The sequence below is a fragment of the Microcaecilia unicolor genome, chromosome 1 (genome assembly GCF_901765095.1).
Source record: "Microcaecilia unicolor chromosome 1, aMicUni1.1, whole genome shotgun sequence".
Classification (NCBI taxonomy): domain Eukaryota; kingdom Metazoa; phylum Chordata; class Amphibia; order Gymnophiona; family Siphonopidae; genus Microcaecilia; species Microcaecilia unicolor.
The window spans coordinates 689,203,851-689,227,645 of record NC_044031.1 but is presented as its reverse complement, the minus strand read 5'-3'; the positions used below and the strand labels follow the sequence as shown (position 1 = coordinate 689,227,645).

Below are 23,795 nucleotides of genomic sequence, written 5' to 3'. Positions count from 1 at the left end.
GACCAATTTCTGTAACCTGAAAGTATGTTTCCTAACAGGGCACTAACCATTCAGTCTATGAGGAAAAAAATTCTCCTTTTGAGATCAGGAGGTTTGCAGCTCTCTGTTGGCTTAATTTTCTTTACAAATGTGTTGTAAAATATTGACATATGAAATATGCATTTTGAGCTCAGCCAGCTTAATTTGGTCTGGTATGGCTACCCAGAAAGGGATAAGGCTGGTCAACCTCGTTTAACAAGCTTGAATACTGCTGCTGCTTGCTGTATTCTCTTTAGATTATTGTTTAATTCTTGGTGTCCACTATGCCAAGGGAGCCCTGGCTGTTCAACTCCTAGTGCTGCTGCTTGTGATCTGGGCAAGTCACTTAACCCTCCATTGCCTCAGGTACAAATTTAAAATTGTGAGCCTTCCAGGTGCAGGTAAATATAAATTATGTTTATCAGTACTTTAGATCCAGAATATCAGTAGGAGTTGGACAGTAGAAAAACAAAAGGGTTGCAGTTGATGGTTTGGTGTACAAACTCCACAGCCCTGGTAGGTATTTTCGTGTTCCCATTAGACTTATAATCTAAGGTGTCTGTTCACTAAGGTGTTTGTTTTCAAAGCACTTAGACTTACAAAGTTCCAAAGGTCACTATGGGCAAGATTCTATATATGGCACCTGAAAAATCCACACGGAATAAATATTCGCCTGTGTATTCTGTTAGCGGTGCCTAGACTTAGTCACTGTATATAGAATAGACTTAGTTGATATCCCAGTGCCTAGAACTACGCACATCCATTTACACCAAGGGAAATGTGGCATAAATATCAGCGCATAGATTTAGGTACAGAGGGTCACAGTGCGTGTAAATTTTGGAACACCCACCCATTTCCTCATGTATAACCATGTGCCTTTTTTGCTCTGCACATTTGAATTTAGGCATTCTGCATTACAGAATACATTTGGGGCCCTGTTTACTAGGGTTTTTTAGCACGCCTACACTTAGTGCATGTGCTAACCATGTAGGCGCCTATAGGCTTAGTAAACAGGACTTTTGATGAGTTATGTGCATAAATTCTAAATATTGTCAATTAGTGCTTATTATTGCTTAAGTGCTGTTAAAAGCGCTGATTGGCTTGATAAGCCAATTAAGTTGTGCACGTTGTTATAGACTATGCTTGGATTTCAGAATGGAATGCTAGGTGCGATATATAGAATCCGTCTTATGTAAATTTGTAAATCTAAGTGCTTTGAAAATATGCCTCTAAATATTTTCCCCATGAACATAATAAAACATCTGTAGTACAAAGGCCCCTAAGTTTGTATCTGAGTCATGGGAAGGTGAATTGACTTGCCCAAGGTCACAAGGAGCGCCAGTGAGTGGAATTTATGGTCAAAAGAGCTAATTCATACACAGAAAATCACATAACTTTAATTTCTGTGAAACTCATGCATTCCTCAGTGAGGTGTAGTTTGTTTTATTTTGTTTGTTTTTTTGTGAGGAAGTTTTCCCCACAGACCTTGTGAAAGAAAAACGCCATGATTTCTCTTTGCATGTTTGAATGAACTGGCACTTGGAGAAAAACTTCCCATAGTGCCAGCTCATTTCTGCAGAGAATCTTGCAGATTGGTACAGCAGGGCCTTAGTGCAAGTATGCAGGTTCTGGATTTTGCAGGGGATTTATTTTTTGTTCTTTTCCTTGTCTGACACTTAAAATCTTGCAGATGTCAGCTGACACAGCTGAAATGCATTTTTCATTGTAGTCTATGCTTAGCTAATGTTTGGTTTATATTAGTTGAAGCTCAAGTTGTTCAGTCTGTTTATAGTTAAAAAAAAAAAAACACAACTCCAGCAGATAGGTTAAGATTTAGGTTCATTCAAGCATTATTACAGAAAAAAAAAGGCAGGCTTGCTTTTGAGATCTGAGAGAGGTGTTATGTACATAAGGGACAGGATTTTATTAAAGCACAGAAAGCAAGAAACAGAATATGTTCTTCCAACTGCATAATGCAAATAAAGGGATGCCTGGAATGTGAGTGTTTTGACACAGTGCCTTGTATGCCATTCTGTGGTGATTAAACCCCCATGCAGTTCATGGTGCATGAACTCTATGTTTGAATTAAGCCCAGGAAGAAAGAATATTGCTTGTTATTTATCACAGTAGATTTGACATTCTTCAGATAGATGTGTGCTCCTACTGCTGATTGAGTTTTGTTCATCAAGTAGAGACTTCAGAGACTTTAGGAACAAAGAAACTAGAAATTTGCTCTCTTCATATATTCTCTCTGGGGCTTTTATTTAGGAGTCGCTCGGTAGTCCATGTACTGGCACCTTTTCTATCGCCCGCTAAAATTGACCCATAGTCCCTGAGTATTTATGATAGAGCCCACACACAGAGAACACCTATGGAGAGAAGCAACATGTTCAGCCAGTCCCCATAGGTTCATGGGAGAAATGTAGAGCCAGCACATAATAGCTCTGCTCCTGTACAATGTGGGAGACGGGGGCTCTAGAGCCTAAGCTGTCCAGACAGTGAAGGTAAAAAAAGGTTTAGTGATCTGAATATTCCAGCTTTAGGAATCTGAATGCACAGCCTCTCTGGTATCTTTGTATTTTGCACAGTACAAGAGGAAATATTACTTTCTATTTCTCTAGTATTGTACTGCAGGCTTAGGGTTTCCAGTTCACATTTCCATTTGGTCATTTATTCTGTATTTGGTAAGGTTCTATTTTTTGCATATATGACCAACGTGAGTCATTTGGTAAGCATGTGGTTTCTGTGTGGGGATTTCTAGCGATCCGGCTTGTTATCTTTTCCCATCAAGCGATGCATTCCAAGGACTGATGTAATATTTGCAGTGCTGCATCTACTCTGTGGCACGTAGGTCCCTGGTGGTCACCCCACCCTTCAAGAATGATCCTTCATATGAGTACCAATACTTTTATGCTAGTAAAAATGCATTGGTACTTTCACACTTAGCATGTAATTTTCTGAGCACTGCAGTTACCTTCTTAGAATTGAACAAATGGGTAGTCATAAAAATGTGATTAAAATAGTTTGGTGTTTAATATGTAAAATAAAAAGTGAACCTTTTCTTTCAGGTATTGCAGGGTAGCTGGGAGTCCTGAAATTGCCTGGCACAATGGTGGCATTATCCTTGAAGATCTGTGTCCGCCAATGCAATGTCGTGAAGACCATGCAGTTTGAGCCATCTACTGCAGTCTATGATGCATGTCGAATTATTAGGGAGCGTGTACCTGAGGCTCAGTCTGGCCAAGGTTGGTTTTTCAGCATGTAATCTGTTCCTTGTTAGAAACTTGAAAAAGATTCTGATGTTTTGAAATATTGATCTTGGAATTTTATTTCACAGTTGAACATCTGCTCTATAGACTGGTTAGTGGTTAAAATAATTATCCTGAAATGCTCAGTGGTAAAGGGAAAGGTGGGCCATTGACCTTCCAGATTCATAACAGATGTATGGTAAAATGGTCTACTTGCAAATATTTTTCTGGACAGGTAGTTGGAAAGCGATAGAAGTTCATTGCTTTTGATAAAGTGGCAGATAGCCGAATTCCTTATGTGCAATGTGAATCAATAAGGGAGTATATAGAACACCACCCCTCACCCTTAAGAAAAGTCCCTCTCTAACTAGCCTGGGCCACCTTGAGAGAACTGATCCCGCTCCGGGAGGAAGTGAGCCAGGACAGGTGAAGTCAGTACCTGGGAGGTTAAAAGACAGGGCCAGGCTAAGGTTAAGGAGGCCCAGGAAAGGAAGAAGTGAAGCCCCAGTCTATACTTTTACTGAATATGTTTAGCTGCTGTAACCTGACTGAGGTAAGCCAACTTTGTTTCTTGTTAAGACTTGTAAGCCTCGATGAGGTCTGGCTGGGGCAAGACCTGATTCTCAGAAGACCTGGAAACTTACAGGCTATGCTAGGAAAAGGGCAGCACCATCAGCCACAGACTGCTTGGCCTGCTAGCCAGAGACCTATTCAAGACTGTTACTAAACCAAATAAGCTGTTGCATCTGATGTTCCTGCCCTGTGAGGTAACAGGTTCCAGGGCTCAGGTGAATAAAGCATTTATTTTCACCTTTATATACCTTGTCTGGCTGAGTTTTTCCCAGGGCCCATCTCATAATCCTCACTTGGGGTCTTCAGGGGGTAATTTTATAACTTAGGCAGTCTCCACATTTTCATCTCTCTTACTGCCCACAAGAACTAATCACAGAAATTGACACCACAAAAATTCAAAGTGCCAAACAAATGGCCACTGCTTTATTTGGGAAAAACCAGATCCACAACAAAATGTGTGCCATAACTCAGAAATACACCCAAGAGAACAGCCATCAAAGTATAACGTCTTGTCTATCCAGCTTGTTAGTATTGAACTACCTGTGTAAGTTCCCAGCACCCCAAGGCCCATGGTATCATCAAGCCCAAAAAACTACCATCACTTGAGGCTGTGGTGGTAGTTTTTTGGGCTTGGTGACACCGCGGGCCTTGGGTTCTGGGAATTTTGTATGCTTGAGGGCATCACTCGAGGCGGTGATACCCTCAAGCGTACAAAATTCCATTTTATGCCATAACCAAGAACCCTGCAGTAACTCCATATTACCCACTGTTCTCACCAGAAGAGGTGACAGCTTAGTGCTTGTCGCTGCTCCCCCCCTTAAAAAAAAAGCTTGCAAACCCAGTGTCACCACAACAATTGTGTAATAAATCTTTCAAAGAAATATTAAAATATCAAGATCAATGCCACATAAATGAACCCATCCAGCTTGTTATTGCCAGTGCAGTCTGCTGTCAGGAGCTCATGCAAAATTACCAAGATCCTCTAAGCTAAAACAAATTTTGTAACTTCGGCATCAACTCTGAGGCACAAACGTTTGATATCTTTGGGGCACCTGGCATCCCTTTAGACCAGACGGGGGAATTCACGAGACCAAATTAACTTAGAGTAAGAAAATAACAGGCTGATAGAAAAATATCACATTTCATCTGTCTAATTAGTTCCACACCTTTCACCCAACATAAATCATTTCCCCCCAAATGAATAATAATAATTTGAGGTGTGAGGTGAAGAAAAATGTTAAGCCTGCAGAATGGTCAGCAGGAGCTGATCCCACAGCATTCCCCAGATGCCAAGACAACAAATGCGAATCCCCATAGCTGCAAGGCGTAGGTTCACACCCCATAGAGTTTCAGCGACTCTCTTCCAAACCCAGAACATGAAGGAGTGCCTGATCATCCAGACACACACCTCAGGAGGCAAGACAGCTGAGAGAGAAACTGATATATTATTTTTTCTCTTCCATTTCTTAAAATCAAAATTACCTAGAAACAGAATGCACATAATCTAAATATTGACTACATCACCAGCAACCCAAGTACTTTATGAACCCAGGCGATGCGCCCCTGGTAGCAAGCAAAGACCCGGCACTGATCCTGAAGGAATAGATCCCAAAAGCACAAGAGTCCAATCCCACCACTTGTAGGTAATTTTTAAATAGAGCTGCAAATTGAAAACGGGTAAGAGGATTCCCATTCCACACTGACTAAACTCTCGTGCACAATGTACTGAACAAGTCATCTGACCAGAAAGTGTACATAGCTTAACCCAGCAACCCATCCCTTATTGATCTGTTTAGAATGACAAATGTGAAACATTAACTTGTTAGGATACAAATAAACATCCTGCTATAAATGACCGGAGTTGCCATCCGTAAAGCCTCAAAAGAGGCCACTGGTACCAACTGAAAACAACACCTTGAACAGTGATTTTTCTTCAGCCAAGGGATGATTAATTCACGAGCCACACCACAAAAAACTGCAATAAGCTGATCACACTGAGAAGAATTTACCCATCCACCAAATAAAGAACCAGAGACTTGCTGAACTACCCAATGGACAAAGGTGGGAAAAGCCTCAAAATATACACATGCAATGGAACAACCCATCAATCAAAATGAAAATCCATCAAATGAAAAGAACTTGAGTGAACAGGTAAGAGACGGAAAGCAGATTCAATATCCACTTTAACCATCCAAGCCCCAGGCCTAAGTGAACTCAGAATAACCAGCGCACAGTCAAGACACATAAAAGACAGAACAGAATTCTTTTTCAATGAAAGAATTAACACTCCTGCCAAATGGAAAAGACAAATTATGAATTAAAATTTCCCTGCTTCTTTTTAGGTACAGTCCTTAGAGGCGATGCAATGAAGTTCACAAAAAGGGCCTGCTATATGCTTCAACTGCAGCTCCTTACATAACATTTTCTCCACCACAGACTAAGTGTGCACCAAGGGAATGTTTATAGTAAGGGGCCTGCAAAAGGAATAGCAATACTCTTTCAGAAAACCCCTCCCACAGCAAATGAGCAGTCTTCATGTTAGGATAGTGATAAAGCCAAAATTGTAGAGCATCAGCTTAATGGGTGATGGGAGCTTTGACCAAACGTGATTCTGGGAGTTTGTGCCACTGGTCTGATAAAAGTGGTTTTGTACCCAACCAGCAGGACAACGGAATCCTAGATGAGGACTCTTGCACCCACTGTATTGGTGCCAAAACCAGCAAGCAGTGTGGTTAAAATGTCCCAAATTGGATTGGAAGCAATTACCTGTCTCCAAATTTTGCCCTCCCACTCCTTCACCTCCCCCCTCCCCCAACTCCCAGCTGCTGGGAACAAACCAGGCCTCCCAGACCTATAGGTACTGGAGTATCCAGCAGGCCCAGGGATAGAAGTTGCTCCGAGGAAGGTGTTGAAAGGAATTCTGCCAATCCTGAGTCATCTCCACAAGCTATAAATCAACATCCCTATAGCCCCACACTTCAGACTTATATCTTTCCAAACTCTTTGGAAACTGGGTGTTGTAATTAAGCCATACCCAGCCCCCTGTAATTCAGTAGCTCGCAGAATCAAATCAACATAACAAACTGAGTCCATATATAAACCAGGCTTTGTCTCGTTCAGGATACTAGCATAAATATTAAGAGTATGTTAAGAAAGTTCTTTAGATACATTTGATTTTTTGGCTGCATGGGATTCTTCTCATCCTCCATGCACTGTAAATGAAATATTTCAACTACTTCAGAACTTAAAACTGAATTAATAAATTATTCGCAGAGCTATTTATAACTGAAGACCCAGTTCTGTGGTAGAAGCTGAATCAACAAACGTAATCAAATCTGAATATATTTGCCAAAGCCTTCTGGCCATCTTCCACAAGTGTGACAAGTTAAAGGCTATTCAGTATGCCACTTTTTCCGAAAAGAGAAATTTGCCTTTCCTATGAAAACAGAGAATGTTTAGAGGGGCATTTCAAAGAATGTCCAAGACAGAATTGTGACATCCCACTCATAACGTCCAAAAAAATTTCCCAACGCCCAAATTTCTCAACCATTATCAAACAGGAAAAACGTTGGGGTTTCCTGTTCAAAAATATGTGAGAATGTCCAAAATGAACAGCCATTTTCCCAAATAAAATGTCCAAATTATGAATGCCAAAAAATCCAGGGATAAACAATGTCTGTATGGCAGCATTTGTATAAAAATGACCACACAACATCCCTGCAGAACAAAGGGGCAGCTTAGTAGTCAGTACAGTAGACTTTACTCTAGGACACCCAGGTTCATGCAACTCTGTTATTTTAAATGGTGAACCCTCCAGAGACAGGGAAATACCTAATGTACCTGAATGTGCACCACCTCAATATCTCTCAGGCTTGCAGGTAGGTGTGTTTAATATTTATATGCAATAGATATATCTCTGTTTCTGGAGAACTGACAATTTAAAGATTAAAAAAAAGAGATTTGAAGTGGGATTTGATCCTGGATACCTGGTTTACAATCTACTGCACAGACCTCTAAGCTACCCTTCAGACCTGCTTGCTGCTCAGATTGCCAATAATACCCGATAAGAGTCTATCTTCCCTTTCAGGGATGAGGAGGGGAACAGTAACCACTGGGGTATTAAGTAGAAAGGTCATGCCTTAATCTTTCCACCATGGTCATGCTTAATCCCTCCAGTGGTCAGCTACGAATCATAGCACATTTTATACCCTGGACATGATTGAACCAGGTCTAACTTCGGACACATTCTTCTTTGCTTGGACATTTCTTCATGTTCAATAATTGTGGTTGGATGTCCTAAAATTGGGCCCTCCCTAGACCTGCCCTAAACATGCCCCCTTTGCTATATGGATGCCCTACAATGTAGGACATCTAAATTCTGCCTTTCAAAAACTTGCAATTTGGATGTTTTTGACAGATGAATTTTTTGGGGGGTCATTTTGAGACGTTCATCTGCTTTGAAAATGAGCGCCATAGTGTTTCTCAAACCTGACAAACTTTCAGTAGATCTCCTAAGCATGTCAGTACAGTAATATTTCTATACTTCAAAATTAGATATTATGGGGCCCTTTCACTAAAGGGCATTAAGTCCTTAATGCAGGGTTAATTCAGAGAAACAGGCTACCGTGTGCAACTGCTTTAACTGGCTTTGCAGCGGTTTGGTTGTTTCTACATGTTAAACTGTGTGTAACTGAAATTTGCTAAATGTTTAATTCATGAGGTATAGCATGAGGCAGAGATTGGATGTGGAAGCATACCTATATGTTTTTGTAAAATAGTCTAGAAGTAGAAACCTTCTTGTTCTCTTAGGCATACCCTGAAGAGGATTATAAGGTAGCAATGCTAACTTTTCAGGCTTTTAGACTAGGTGTTCCCAATTTATTTGTCAAGTCCTTACAATTCTTACTCACCAAGCAGGCTTCTCTGTACTCTAAACGATCAACGCCTCGTTTATACCAAGTCTCAGAAATGTACATTTAGAGTCAACTAGGCGTAGTTCCTTTTTTCCTCTCATTATTTACCTGAAATAATCTTCTTTTTTCTATTTGTAGTAATCTGTCATTTAAATTAAGTCTGAACTGAAGACCTGGTTATTTACACAGACATATGGTGATTCAGGCTGGCTGACATCGACAGACATGGCCTTGCAGTCCTTACTCTGTCCTATCGTTCTCTTCCTGTGCCTCTTTTTTTTTTTTTTTTTTTGCAGTGTGTATGTATTGCTGTCCTATTCTTATTGGACCTCCTTTCCTATTTTTTTCTTACTAAGTTTTTTAGATTGAACACCGCTCTGTTCTGCCTTATCAGCTTGAGCGATCTAGCAAGGTTTAATAAACTATCCTATATAATAATTCTCACCTCCAGCGTTCTAAAGTAGCTGCCTGTGTCCGTGCCTCCTTCGGAGTTGCTGAGCTAGGCTCCGAAGTCAGGCTGACGTCACCGTTGCCATTATGCAGAGAAGTAGGTGGGGCGAGGGCTCCAGCAGCCAGCTGGCAAGGGAAGCCTCCAGTTGGCTGGCCTGTCTGAGGAGGAGGAGCCTGGCCGTGAGGAATCCTGTGGCCAGAAAGAGAGGATCAGGGTGACTTCCGGAGCGCCCGCTCTGCCAAGATGGCCGGCGCTCCACTTCGTGGGGCCGAGAGGATCGGGGCGGCTTCCGGAGCGCCGGCTCTGCCAAGATGGTCGGCGCTCCACTTAGCGGGTGCGAGAGGATCGGGGCGACAACCTGGGTGGCTGGATTGGAGGCAGGTGAGAGAGCAAGGCCGTTGGACATGGGTGGCTGGAATAGGGGCAGGGGGAGAGGAGTGTCGCTGGACATGGATGGCTGGAGTCGAGCAGGGGAAGGGTGGTCCTGAGACCAGAGAGGTGGGGTGGAAGGGGGTCCTCAGACCATAAAGGGGGGAGGAGGAGGGCCCAGAGAGAGAGAGGGGGGCGAGGGGGCGGGGCCCTAAGAGAGAGGGGGCAGGGGCCCTAAGAGAGATGGGTTTGGGGGCAAACACTCACTCTGTCTCTCATATACACTCTCTCTGACACACTCTGTCTATCACACTCTCTCTGTCACACACACACAGTCTCACACACACACACACACTCTCTCTTTCTCTCTCTCTCTGACACACACACTCCATCTCTCACACACACTCTATCTCTCACACACACTCTGAGGAAAACCTTGCTAGCGCCCATTTCATTTCTGACTGAAACGGGCCTTTTTTAGTAGTAAATTATAAACCCCAAGGAAAGCCACAGCACAATGGCTAAAACATCAGTTCCATTTACTCAGATGTGGCAAGACCTGGACAACTACAGCAATCCGATGCCTTCTTGCCCGCCTATCCTAGGCGACCTGTTAAACTACCCTCTAGTCTTTCATTAGTAGCAAATGTGAGTTATTGCCTAGGACTAAGATTTCTTGGGGTCAGCCAATTGTTACAAACACAAGGCACTTAGAAACTGTTGAAATATGATAATTTGTGAATTTAACTACCTGCTTCTGGAAGGGCAAAGCCACACACAAATGTGGCTGGATCTTTTTCAGCTAAAATGCATTTTTCCTGAGTGTGTTCCAAATGTATAGGAGGATAGTATGTGTTTCTTTTTAAATTGTACTGTTTCCTGAGTGTACCGTGTCAGTACTAGGTATTGTCTTTCTAAAAGTTCTTGCAATATAAGGTACCACTCTGCTCAAAAACATGTTACATGCTGGGACTCTAATTTGTTAAATGAATTGGCTGACAGGAAATTTAACATAGCAGCATAGGTTGAATTATATTTTAATGATAGAGAAGTATTTTCTTGACCAGAGCTGTGGCTTATAGATACTGTAACAGATGATCCCACATGAGAACCAGTTCTGGATTTCCAGACAGTAAGAACCAGCGACATAAACAAGTGGCTTGAAAGAACTGTCCTGGGATACTGGGGAAGATTTGGCAGATATGTGCTTGGTGGGGGGGGGGGGGGGGGGGGGGGGGGTCTTTGTAGGCAGTAGAATTCACAGGTCTCATTTCTGAGAACAGATTTTCTTCCTAGAGCCAGGCATAGCTGGAGGATCTTGGTGGAAGTGAGGAGATACCAAAGGTTACAATTTAGATGAAGCTAATTGTGGCCAGTGCTTAGCTGTTATAAGGACCTAGTGATGTTTAACTTCTAACAGAACAAAATAAAATGTTTTAATGTGAGATCTAAGAGACACATTACTCCCATCCTGCATGGAAGATATGGATGTGTGAGATAAAGCCACAGCTTGTTTGCACCTGTAAATTTAAGAATACTTAAATTTTCTGTGGATTTAGTCATCTTAATTCACCCACCACCACTCTCCTCTTTTGAAGTACACTGTATGTAATCTGATTTTAGTATGCAGTAAAATGATCTGTTTTTTTAAACATCTTGGCCTTCATTTATGTATGTATTATGTAAAACATTTATAAGCTGCTCTATCTCCAATTCTAGGGCGGTTTACAAAAATCATATAACATAATTTATAAAATAATCAGAACATATCAGTAAAATAGCAAAAAATATTTTTAAACGAAAAAAATCCCACTGCAGAAAGGGCATGGGGAATGCTATTGAACACTGCAGGATTTGAAAGCTCTTTCGATGTTTTAAGATGTGCAAAGGCACCAAATTGACTTTAATAGATTGTTGTGGGATACAGCTCCCCAAGTTACCTTGCGGTACAGATTTTCTTAAATGCTAATGCAAGCTTTTTTTTCCCTCTCCCCCCTCCCCCAACAGCATTTGATTATGGTTTGTTCCTGTCAGACGATGATCCCAGGAAAGGAATTTGGTTGGAAGCTGGGAGGACACTGGATTATTACATGCTTCGAAATGGGGTATGATTTTTTTTTCATTTCCTGGTTTTCTCAACTCCCCACACCACTTCTCAAGATGATTTTTGATGACTAACTTATCTAATTTTCCAATAATAATTGTTTAATTGTGAAGAGCTCTTTCTAATGTGTGCGCTGTTTCATGAGCTGCAGTTTGTATTTATTCTTTCTGTGTCAGTGTGTCACACAAGCAGTTTATTCAAATACAAGAAAGGAGTGAATCTGTTTGTATATATGCTTCTTCTGGGTTTTTTTTTTTTTTTGGGGGGGGGGAGGATTGGGAGGAGAGTTTCCTTCACCATTAACAGAAATGGACATACACAAATTGTGCATGATTTCTTGTAACATAACCTGGTCTCTGAACTAGAAAAGAAAAATTAGTAATATTTCAGTTTTATGAATATTTACTAAACCAGTCATGGATGACAGATACCATTAAAATAAGTTCTAGAAAATAAACAGAAACTTATTATGGAAAGCTCTGCCAAATTGTAGATAATTTCTGAAATGTGTAAGCAGTGCAAGGCATGACAGTTCCCTGATTTAAAAATTGGTTAACTGATTTCTGCAGCTTTTTAGCACACTGCATGGTTTGGTTAAAAAGAAAATGTAATGTGTTATACAGAGAACCCTAAGGGTTTTATTTGTCTATGTTGTAATGATATGTTTCTAGAGGAGGAGAGGCCCTTCAATGTAATGTAATTGTGAGCAATATGGCATCCTATTCCCAAGGGTAGGGCCTGTATATAAAATAAGTTACATGAAGAGTTGACATGGGGGGGGGGGGGGGGGGGATGTGGGGCAGTAAGGGGCTACAGCTTTCCAGAATGTTTTGAGGAGCGGCCGTATACTATGCCTTCTAGATCCCACTGAGGAGGCGAGCTACATGTGCTTACTTTCTCCTTTGGAACAAAGGTTGGAAGAGTCCCATTGAGGGGCTCAGTGGTCTGAAGTGGTCTGACTGGAGACAGAGGACATGAGCCAGGTATTAAATAACTGTTTTTGTGAGCGAGAGAGCATTTTTGTTTATTTATTCAATTGGTAATATTACCACAATTGGACTATTTATAATTTATTTAGGTTGTACAGATACAGTGATGAAACTGTTACAATTGGCACAAAATGGGGCACCTAAGATGATTTTTCGGGTTTGTACGTTTTGACAGAGTTATCCCTTTGATGAACCTACACTGGCTTCCAGTTGAAGTACAGTATTATTTTAAAATGTGTATTTCTATATACAGAATTTTACAGAGTCAAGCACTAGTGTATCTGATGTGATTGAGTTGCCCATGGTTACCTATTCTTCGTGTTTGAAGGATTTTTTGAACCTACACTATCCTTCATCTAAATCTTTAAGGTTTAAGAAATATCATGCTGTTAACTTTGTGTTTCAAGCAGCAAGATGCTATCAGATCTGAGACTTGTTTAAAGTTTTAAAAAATTATTTGAAAGCATTTTTATTTCAAAAGAGCTTTTGGTTAGTCATTAACCAAAACATAAATTTAGTTAATCATTAGTTAAATTTATATATTTTGTAAGTCACTCAGTGTGGCTATTGTTCTGTAATCCGTGCAGAGATTTTTTCTGGTTTGCAGTGGAATATAAGTATTGTATAAAGAAGAAACTTATAGGTAACTTGAAGCAGAGTGGATAATGGGCAAGACACTCCACCTTGTGGAGCCAGTTACCATGTGTTAACTAGTGCTGGAGGGGTAGATGGAAATCCAGCACTGCTGCAGATTCTGAGGAAGCTTGAGGACTGATTTTCTGTCTATTTACTATTTTTCTGCTCTTGAACTGTGGACTTCTGGGGTGATTTGACTGTGAAAGCTATAAATTGTTCCCTGTAACTTTCATTTTGTTATACTGTTCTCTTGATTTTGGACTGAAATAAAATGTATTATTCTGGTTTTTAAGAGCTCTTCACTTGTGGCTTATTGTTTTCTGAGGAGAGTGCGTGAATGATTCCCTTTTGGCCTTACAGCTTTATTTATTAGGATCGACTATCCCTATCCTAGAATCTGTATTCCAGACTCTGCATTAATTTCCAGTACTCAGAAATCTCTGGATGTGGCCTGTTGGGTTTGTAGGGATCACTGTTTAAAAGAAACTGGCTTGAAGTTAAGAACATAAGAATAGCCATACTAGGTCAGATCAATGGTCCATCTAGCTCAGTATCCTGTTTTCAAGAGTGGCCAATTCAGGTCACAAGCACCTGGCACAAACCCAAATCTCAGCAGCATTCCATGCTACCAAACCCAGGGCAAGCAGTGGCTGCCCCCAGGTCTGTCTCAATAGCGGACTGTGGAATTTTCTTCCAGGAACTTGTCTAAACCTACCACCATTACCACATCCTCAGGCAGCGAGTTCCAAAGCTTAACTATTCTTTGCGTGAAAATGTTTTTTCTCGTATTTGTTTAAAAGTATTTCCATGTAAATTCATTGAGTGTCCTCTAGTCTTTGTACTTTTTGAAAGAGTAACTATGCAGCAGCATTTACTTTTTAAAAGAGTAACTATGATAAAATGAGGAAATGATTAAAAAAAAAAAGCTGAAAGGCTCAGCTGCAAAGGTTAGGACTTTAAATCAGGTAATGGACATTGTTTAAAAATACCATTTTGGAAGCCCAGACCAGAAGTATTCCATGTATTAATAAAGGTGAAAAGAAGAGCAAACGACAGCCAGCATGGTTAAAGGGAAAGGTGAAAGAGGCCAAAAGAATATCTTCCAGAATATTGAAGAAAGATCTGAATGAAGAAATAAGGAGCAACATAAGCCCTGGCAAGTTAGATACAAAGCATTGAATAAGAAGGCCAAAAGAGAATACAAAGAGACACTTGCCTCGGAAGTAATAACTTTTTCAGGTAGCTCTGAAGCAGAAAGCCTGTGAGACAATCTGTGGGATTGTTAGATCATCAAAGAGTAAAAGGAGCACTTAGCGAGGACAGGACCACAGCAGAGATGCTGAATGGATTCTTTGCCTTGGTTTTTACTGACAATGTAAGAGATCTATTTGTACCAGAGATGGTTTTCAAGGGTGAAAATGCAGAGGAACTGAAAAATCTCAGTGACAAAGTAAAGCGCAATAAACCACCTAGAATGAATGGTGTACACCCCAGGGTACTGAAAGAACTCATGTATGAAATTGCAGATCTGCTGTTAGTGATCTGTAACCTACCATTAAAATCGTCCATAGTACTTGAAGATTGGAGGGTGGCCAGTTTTTAAAAAGGGATCTAGGGGTGATCCAACCTACATGTCAGACCTGATAGACTTACCGCCCAGGAATGCTAAGAAATCATCCCGTACATTCCTCAACCTTCATTTCCCCAACTGCAAAGGACTAAAATACAAACTAATGCACACATCAACCTTTTCCTACTTGAGCACACAATTCTGGAATGCGCTGCCACGCAACCTAAAATCGATCTATGAACTAACTAACTTCCGCAAACTATTGAAGACCCATCTCATTAACAAGGCATACCACAAAGACCAACAAATATGAATTCCTTCACATATACCCAGAACTGTCTCTACTATTTGTTTGTTATATTAATATCATGCTTTCACTATCATGTTACCCAAGAGCCTTCTGTAATACTAAATGTTTATTTCTCATGTATCTCTACTATTCATGATGTATTGTAAGCCACATTGAGCCTGCAAAGAGGTGGGATAATGTGGGATACAAATGCAACAAATAATAATAATAATCCGGGAAATTACAGACCATTAAGCCTGACGTTGGTGCTGGGAAAAACAGTGGAAACTATTATAAAGAATAAAATCACTGAACACATAGACTGGCATGGCTTAATGGGACAGAGTCAACATGGATTCGGCCACGGTATGTCCTGCCTCACCAATTTGCTTCATTTCATTGAATGTGTGAGCATGTGGAGAAAGGTGAGCCAGCTATATATAGTGTATCTAGATTTTGAGAAAGCATTTGACAAATTCTCTCATGAGACTCCTGAGAAAATTAAAGACCCAAGGGATAGGAGGCAATGTTTTGTTATGGATTAGGAACTGGTTTGATGGATAGAAAACAGAGGGTAGGGTTAAATGGCCAGTTCTCTCAGTGATGGAAGGGTGAATAGTGGAATGCTGCAGGGATCTTTACTGGGACTGGTGCTATTTAACATATTTATTAATGATCTGAAAATGGGAATGATGATTGAAGTGATTGAAGTTGCAGGAAAACCTTAGGAAGTTGAAAGATTGAGTGTCCAAATGTCTGATAAGATATAATGTGGACAAGTGTAAAGTGATTCACATTGGAAAGAATAATCCAAATCATAGTTATTTGATGCTAGGTTCCACCCTAGGAGTCAGCACCCAAGAAAAAGATCTAGGTGTCGTCATGGCCAATTCGCTGAAATCTTCTACCCAGTGTGTGGTGGTGGTGGCCAAAGAAAGCAAACATTGCTAGGAATTATTAGGAAATGGATAGAAAATAAGACCAAGGATATTATACCACTTCTGTATCGCTCCATGGTATGACCACACCTTGGATATATTGTGTGCAATTCTGGTTGCCGTATCTTAAAAAAGATATAGCGGAATTGGAAAAGGTTCAATGAAAGGCGACCAAAATGATTAAGGGTATGGAATACCTCTCATATGAATCAAGGCTTGAGGTTAGAACTCTTTAGCTTGGAAAAGATGGCTGAGTGGGATATGATGGAGTTCTACAAATACTGAGTGGTGTAGTAACTTACATGGTACTACTTTAAAAAAAAACAGGAGGAAATATTTTTTCATTCAGCAAATAGTTAAGCTCTGGAATTCATTGCCAAGCTCTAGAATTCATTACCAGAGGATTTGGTATCAGCGTTAGTGTATCTGGGTTTAAAAACAGTTTGAACAAGTTCCTGGAAGAAAAGTCCACATTCTGCTATTGAGATAGACAAGGAAAAAAAACATGCTTGTTCCTGGATCAATAGCATGAGTCTTGCTATTTGGGATTCTGTCAGGTACTTGTAACCTGAGTTGGCCACCTTTGGGGAGCAGGATACTGGGCTAGATGGACCATTTGTCTGACCCAGTATGGCTATTCTATGTTCTTAATAAATTTCCTCAGTTATTAAGTCATGTTATGATCACTGTTTCACAGCAGACCCAACACCATTACCTTTTGTACTAACAGTGTTGTTGAAAGTTCTAGGTCAAAATACTAAAGTAAAAATAAATGTATACTTTAATATTTAAGTAAAAGTAAAAAGTGCAGTGAAGAACACATCAAAAAATGTACTTAATACTAAAAATGTTGTTGCCTAATAAAATAATTTTTGAGTAAAAAGGAAAAGTATTGCAACTACAATGAAAACAACAATTGTTAATATGTTTATTTCAACAACTTTATTGTTCTACAATGAATGCGCTTTGCTTTTAGTAAACTAATTTTTGGAAATGACTGGTCACTTATGCAAGTGTGCTTGTGACTCATTAATCCAGCACAGCTAGAAAGGTTCAACAACTGCAATAGCAGAAAGTGAATTGTTCAGTCAGATAAAAAATTCCTTCAAATCAGGTCAGGTTGCAATATTACTAATGTCTTCTGACTGGGTTTGCAGGATATGATCTAGGGAATCTCTGAAGCATATATAGCAAAGAATACTCTGTCATTGTCATTATCAGCATTAGAAGTAGTGCTGTTTGATTCATTACTTGCATCTTATCTTGATTATAATCGTCATGCTGTCCAATACAAAGAAAGCTTTCACAGAGTTGGAATCATTGACTGTTGTTGTTCTAATAAGTTTTCATATGATGTCAAACTCTGAATATTTTGAGAATTGATGCAAGAACATGAAATGTGTGGAAACCCTTCATTCTTATGGCCAGACAAGCAGACTTCTTCCCTAAAGACTCTTATCAATCCAGTGGACAGTTAACTCAATATAAAATTTCCCTTGAGATGATAGCAGTTTGTTGTGGTAGAGACATATATCTGTTTACCAAGAATTGCTACCAGCTTCAGCTCTCTCTCAACTTTAAAGTGACCCAGCTCATCAATGTTCTGTTTGGCTGGAGACTAGTAACCAGTTCAGCAAACGCAGGCAACACTACTGTTCTTATAGGTTATACTCACTGAACATTAAAATTTAAATGAGATGATCCACCAACAGCAAAATCCTGTTCCCAGGATTATTAGGTATTATTAGGAAAGGAATAGAAAACAAAAATGAGGGTGCTATAATGCCTTTTTATCGCTCCATGATGTGACCACAGCTCGAGTATTGTTTGCAATTCTGGTCACCGCATCTCAAAAAAGATATAGTGGAATTAGAAAAGGTACAAAAAAGGGCGACAAAAATGGTAAAGGGGATGGGACTACTTCCCTGCACGGAAAGGCTAAAGCGGTTAGGGCTCTTCAGCTTGGAGAAAAGACAGCTGAGGTGAGATATGGTAGAGGTCTATAAAATAATGAATGGAGTGAACAGGTAGATGTGAATTGCTTGTTTACTCTTTCCAAAAATACTAGGATTAGGGGGCATGCAATGAAGCCACAAAGTCGTAAATGTAAAACGAGTCAGTGAAAATATTTATTCACTCAACGTGTAATTAAACTCTGGAATTCTTTGCCAGAGAATGTAGTAAAAGCAGTTAGCAGGGTTTTAAAAGGTTTGGATAGCTTCCTAAAAGTTAAGGGCAATCTGAGTACTGAGTTAGCTTGAATTTCTGCCACAAATAGCCTCTAGAAAGGCACAGCAGGACCTAGTTATTCTTCAATCCCACCCGCCCACCCCAACTCCTGCCCATCCCTAGCACAACTTTTCATTTATAGTTGGTTTTTGTAATTAGGATAACAAGGGAGGAGTGCTCTTACAGAGTTTTAATTACATTTAATTAAGAAGAAAACACTAAATAAATCATACAATATACCATATAATCTAAAGACATTTTTTATGTGACCTAATATCCTTAGCAAGTTTAAATGATTGAAAAACTCAAACACTAAATAAATCACACAATATACCATGTAACTTAAGCTTCTTCATATCAGTCTTATATCCCTAGCAGAGGCGTAGCCAGGTTTTGATCTCAGGGGGAGCAGACTTTTATAAAACAGGCGCCGGTTGGTGTCAGCTGGACAGCAGTGTCTGTGTTGTTGCTCAGGAGCTGTGGTGGGCAATGATTAATATAGGCTGTCTCTGTTGTGTCCTGCCTACAAGGAAACAGTAAGTTACATCAGGAGGCAGGATGCAGAAGAGGTCCCTGGACTGGCCAGAGCACGCAACCTCTCTTCTTAACTACAAAGTAAAAAAATAGTAAATTGTGACCATCACCTCAAGAATAGCACACACATTCCTTCCACTGCTAGACACTTTGAATCAGATAGGCATTTAGTTGTGTGGTGACTCTACAGGATGTGAAGAACACTAGTCTTGAGCATTTTTATTTTAGGTGACAAGGGCCACCAAAAGCAGCCCTTGACCTACAGCTTACTTTCAAATAGGCTAGACACTTGTGTGAAATAACACAAACCCCTGCAAAAAGATGCCCAAAACCTACACTGAAAACTTACCACACCATAACAGCCCTAACCCACCTATGAAAAGACAGTGCTATAAATATTACAGTGGGACCTACAGAAGTGTTTCCCTAGGTGGTCCTGGAATACCCCCTTGCCATTCAGGTTTTCAGGCTATCCACAATGAATCTGCATGAAAAAGATTTGCATGTAATGGAGGCAGTATATGCAAATCAATGTCATGCATATTGTGGATATCCTGAAAATCTGACTGGCAAAGTGACTGGCAAGGGGGTATTCCAGGACTGCCCTAGAACACAAAACTTACCACACCATAACAGCCCTAACCTACCTATCAGAAGACAGTGCTATATATATTACACTGAGCTCTGGAGCACCAATATACCTACTATTGGGAAACTGGAACAAGCTGCACTGTTACACATTCCTACACAGACAACTGTATGCCAGCAGAATCCTTCACCTCAGTCACACATGCAGAACATGGACAGACCCTCGTCTATATACATACGATAGCCATCCAATGGGCCATCTAGCCCAGTATCCTGTTTCCAACAGTGGCCAACCCAGGTCACAAGCACCTGGCAGAAACCCAAATTGTGACAACATTCCATTCTACCAATTTAATACAGAATAGGGAGCCACAAAAAATAAAACAAAAATTGAAATAGAGAACCCCCCCCCCCCCCCCCCTTCTGCCCAAGGAAACCAGATTCTATAAACTGTGCAATACTGGTAAAAAAGAGACAAATGCATTTTCTTCTGTACTTTGCAAAATAAAAATAGAAAAAATTTACATTTTACAAAGTAGGGTACATCTCAGTTCTTAAAGTATTAAATAAAAATAATTTTTTTTCTACTTTTGTTGTCTGGGAATTTGGCTGGTCCCAGTGCCAGATGCACTAAACTTAATGAGCCCTTAACAAGCCATTAACAAGCAAGTAGTAAACCCTGGCATGCACTAAACACTTTTTTCCAACGACGGTAGCAGCTAACTAAAATGGAATGCAGATGAGCAAATCGTGTAGAAACCCTAGTGTAATGAGATGCAGTAACCTTTTCCGATTGCCTTAACGCTGGAAAATCTAACGAGAGGTCTGTACCTCTTGGGGCTGCGCGGGATTGGAACATTTATTAAAATGTAAAAAAAAAAATCAGGGGGCTAAAATGGCCAAGTGCTCATCATGGACGGCCATTATGGCCGTTCTACACCCAAAAACCCGCCCAAGTGCTCGTCACTTTTTTGATAAATGTTCAATAAAGACGTCATACAATTTAAAAAAGTAGGGAAAAAATCCAAGTGCTCGTCCTTTTTTTTTTAAACAAAACTATTAGTGGGATTTGAACCTGCCACCTCTGGATTACAAGACCACTGCCCTCTAGTTCTACCGCCTTCCCATCTCCGGAAAAGTTTCGTTTGCGGATTCATACCTTTCAGATATTTGAACGTCTGTAATGTCTATGGCCCAGTCTACTTTTAAAATCATTCTATGGTATACTAATGCCCTTAGTATGGGAAATAAGGTTCTAAATCTAGAGGTTGTGATGGGAAAAGGCTGAATTAGATTTAGTGGCAGTCACGGAGATGTGGTTCATGGAGAAACATAACTGGGTTATAGTTGTACTGCACTACAATCTATTAAAGAAAAATGGGGTAGGAAGAAGGGGGAAGAGCACTGCTATATGTTAAAGATAAGCAACAGAATGGCAGGACTTAAGGGGTAAGGAGGAGGCTCTGCTGGTTAATCTGGAAAGAGAGAAGGGAAAATCTGTTTTCATTGTTCTGTTATTGAGGCCTTCTTTACAGGCAGAAGAAGTGGACAGAGGTTTGATTGAAACATCTAATATAATAATTCACACCTCAAACGTTCTAAAGCTGACTCCGTGGCAGGGTGGCCGTGTAGTGTTCGTAATTGCCCCGCCCTCGACGGAACTCTGAGCCCCTGCGCCTCCCTTCCTCTCTCTCTCTTTGCCCTCCAAGCACGACCTGTCCTCCGGCAGCCCCTCGCCTTCCTAAATGCTGGCTGTATTTTAAAAATTCTTACCTTGGGGTGCGGAGTCCACAGTGAAGGTGAGCGGTGCTTCAAACTGCCTTCGTGTCTCAGCTCTGCCTCTGGTCCCGCCCTCATTTCCTGTTTCCAGAAGGGCAGGACCAGAGGCAGAGCTGAGACATGAAGGCAGTTTGAAGCACTGCTCACCTTCACTGTGGACTCCGCACCCCAAGGTAAGAATTTTTAAAATACAGCCAGCATTTAGGAAGGGGAGGGGCTGCTGGAGGGCAGGTCGTGCTTGGAGGGCAGAGAGAGAGAGAGGGAGGGAGGCGCGGGGGCGTGGAAGTCAGAGGAGAGGGGCGGGGTGGATCTCAGAGGGAGGGAGGGAAGACCCTGCAAGTCGAAGGGGAGGGGTGTGGAACTCGAACAGAATGGGGGGCATGGAACTCGGAGGGGAGGGAGGGGGGTCCTGAAACTCAAAGGGGAGGGGAGGGGGAGGGAGGGAGGGAGGGGGGACAACCTTGCTAGCATCCGTTTCATTTCTTCCAGAAACAGGCTTTTTTTTACTAGTTAACAATATAGCTGAGAAAGGGAGAAGAACTGCTAAAAGGTGATTTTAATATGCTGGATAATGATTGCGGCATCTCTGTTGCAAGGCCATCTAGAAGTAGAGAGAGCCTGGATTTTCTATGGAGAGAACTGTTCCAATAGTTGGTAATGGAATCTATGAGGGATGAGGCATACTGGACCTAGTGCTTACAAATCTGGAGAGTATTTTTGATGTTATAATGGGTGATCATCTGACATCCATTGATCACTGGATAATGTGGTTAAATATTTAAGTCATGCATGGAGAGGAGTCTTTCAAAAGTGAAGGTTCTAGATTAAAAAGAAAAACTAAACAAAATAGACTTAAACAAAAACAACCTAACTTTGTTCAGATGGAGGATTACCTCAAGGAGTAGTTAGCTAGATGGGAACATTGGGGGAGGTAGAGACGTAGTGAGCAAAACTGAAAGGCGCTACTTTAAGGGCAATAAATTATTTTCTGGTAGGAAACCAAATGAAAGTAAGAAGAAAAGAAGGTTAGCCTTATTAAATAAAAATAAGGAAAAAGGGGTTAGCCTTCATAAACTACAAGAGATCACAGAAAGAAGATGACAGGAAACAATATCTGGAAAATCTAAGAGAAACAAATATGCAAACAGAAGAAAAATAGTCAATATGGTAAATTGGAGAACCACAGAATACAAACACAAATAGGAATGGAAGTGCAATGGACCATGATATTCAAAGTAATGGAGCTGGATGGGATATATCTGAGGGTACTGAAAGAACTTAGAGAGGTTCTGGCAGCTCTGCTGTCTGATCTTTTTATGCTCCTCTAGAGTCAACAGTAATGCTGCCTTTAAGCTGTGCAGGAATCCTCCACAAATTCTCCCCCCCCCCCCCTTTTTATGCTGCCTTCACTATCTCAGTATTTCTCTGTCTTCAGCATATGGTCAGACATGAAGCATAGTGCAGCTGCTATTAGTAAGCTGCTCTTGGGAAGACTGCAGGCTCCAGTTCCCAGCGGAGCATAGGCTAAGTCTGGGGATAATTCAGGGAATCCTGTTTTGCATCTGATTCCCCTTTTCTCTTTGAAACTGACTCAGTTGGGATCTGAGTTCCCACACCAATGAACCCAGTACCAGTTGGTCCCTGATGTCTCTTCACCCTGGATGGGACAGACCTCAGGAGTTAGTGACAGCACACTTTCCCTTTATCCTTTGAGAGAGGGAGGAAGTAAAGTTTACAAAAGAGGCTTTTGGCCTAGCCCAGGAGTTCTTAACCCAGCCAATCAGGTTTTCAGGATATCCACAGTTAATATACATGAGATAAATTTGCATGCATTATCTACATTATATGCAAATCTAACTCATGCATATTCATTGCGAATATCCTAAAATCCTCACTGGCTAGGTGTGTCCCAAGGAATGGGTTCAGAATCACTGGCGTAGCCTTTTCCTGGGCTGCCTCCCAATCTCCTGTGGTATTTTTGTCAGATTTGGTCTCTGCTTGCAGGGAACATAATTCCCTCATATGGACTGATTTGGCAGGACTAAAGCAAATTGACAGTTAAGTTTAAATTTAATCTTAGTACATTGAAGGCAATATAGTAAATTTTACACATGGGTTTTCACCAACACAAGCAATGATACTGTCTTTTACTGCTCCCATATGTTTCTTTTTTGGGGAGATAGAGTGCTCCAGAGATATAATTAAATTATGTAGATCTGAATGATGGATATAGTACAAGGGCAGAATATGGTTTGGAAGAGGGAACTAAACATTCTAGGATGGAGCCACGGAATACTTTGTAGCCATGATGATGTAAGAAAATCCCTCACGCATTTACTATTTTATTTATTTAAAATGTATATCCCACCTTTAACAAGGCAAGTTATAAATACAACTCAAACAATATATACAAACCGAATTAATCTAAAAACAGTATTAATATGCCCCAAAAAACCCAAGGATATGGAGAACAGTTGCCCTATAGAAAAGGAATACCACTTAATATTTTCAGAAACCTTGATGAAAATATTGTGGTGGCTCATAGTTCAATTAGATGTGTAGAAATA

General features: G+C 40.6%; 1 protein-coding gene across 1 annotated transcript in view; it reads left to right on the top strand.

Annotated features, from left to right (window-relative positions):
- TLN2 (talin 2) overlaps positions 1-23,795 on the top strand; it is a 523,010-nt gene that overhangs the window by 104,513 nt on the left and 394,702 nt on the right. The window contains 2 exon segments of the mRNA XM_030188409.1: positions 3,087-3,263; positions 11,580-11,677. Of these exon segments, the coding sequence (XP_030044269.1) occupies positions 3,128-3,263; positions 11,580-11,677 (234 nt within the window). The 5' untranslated portion in view covers positions 3,087-3,127.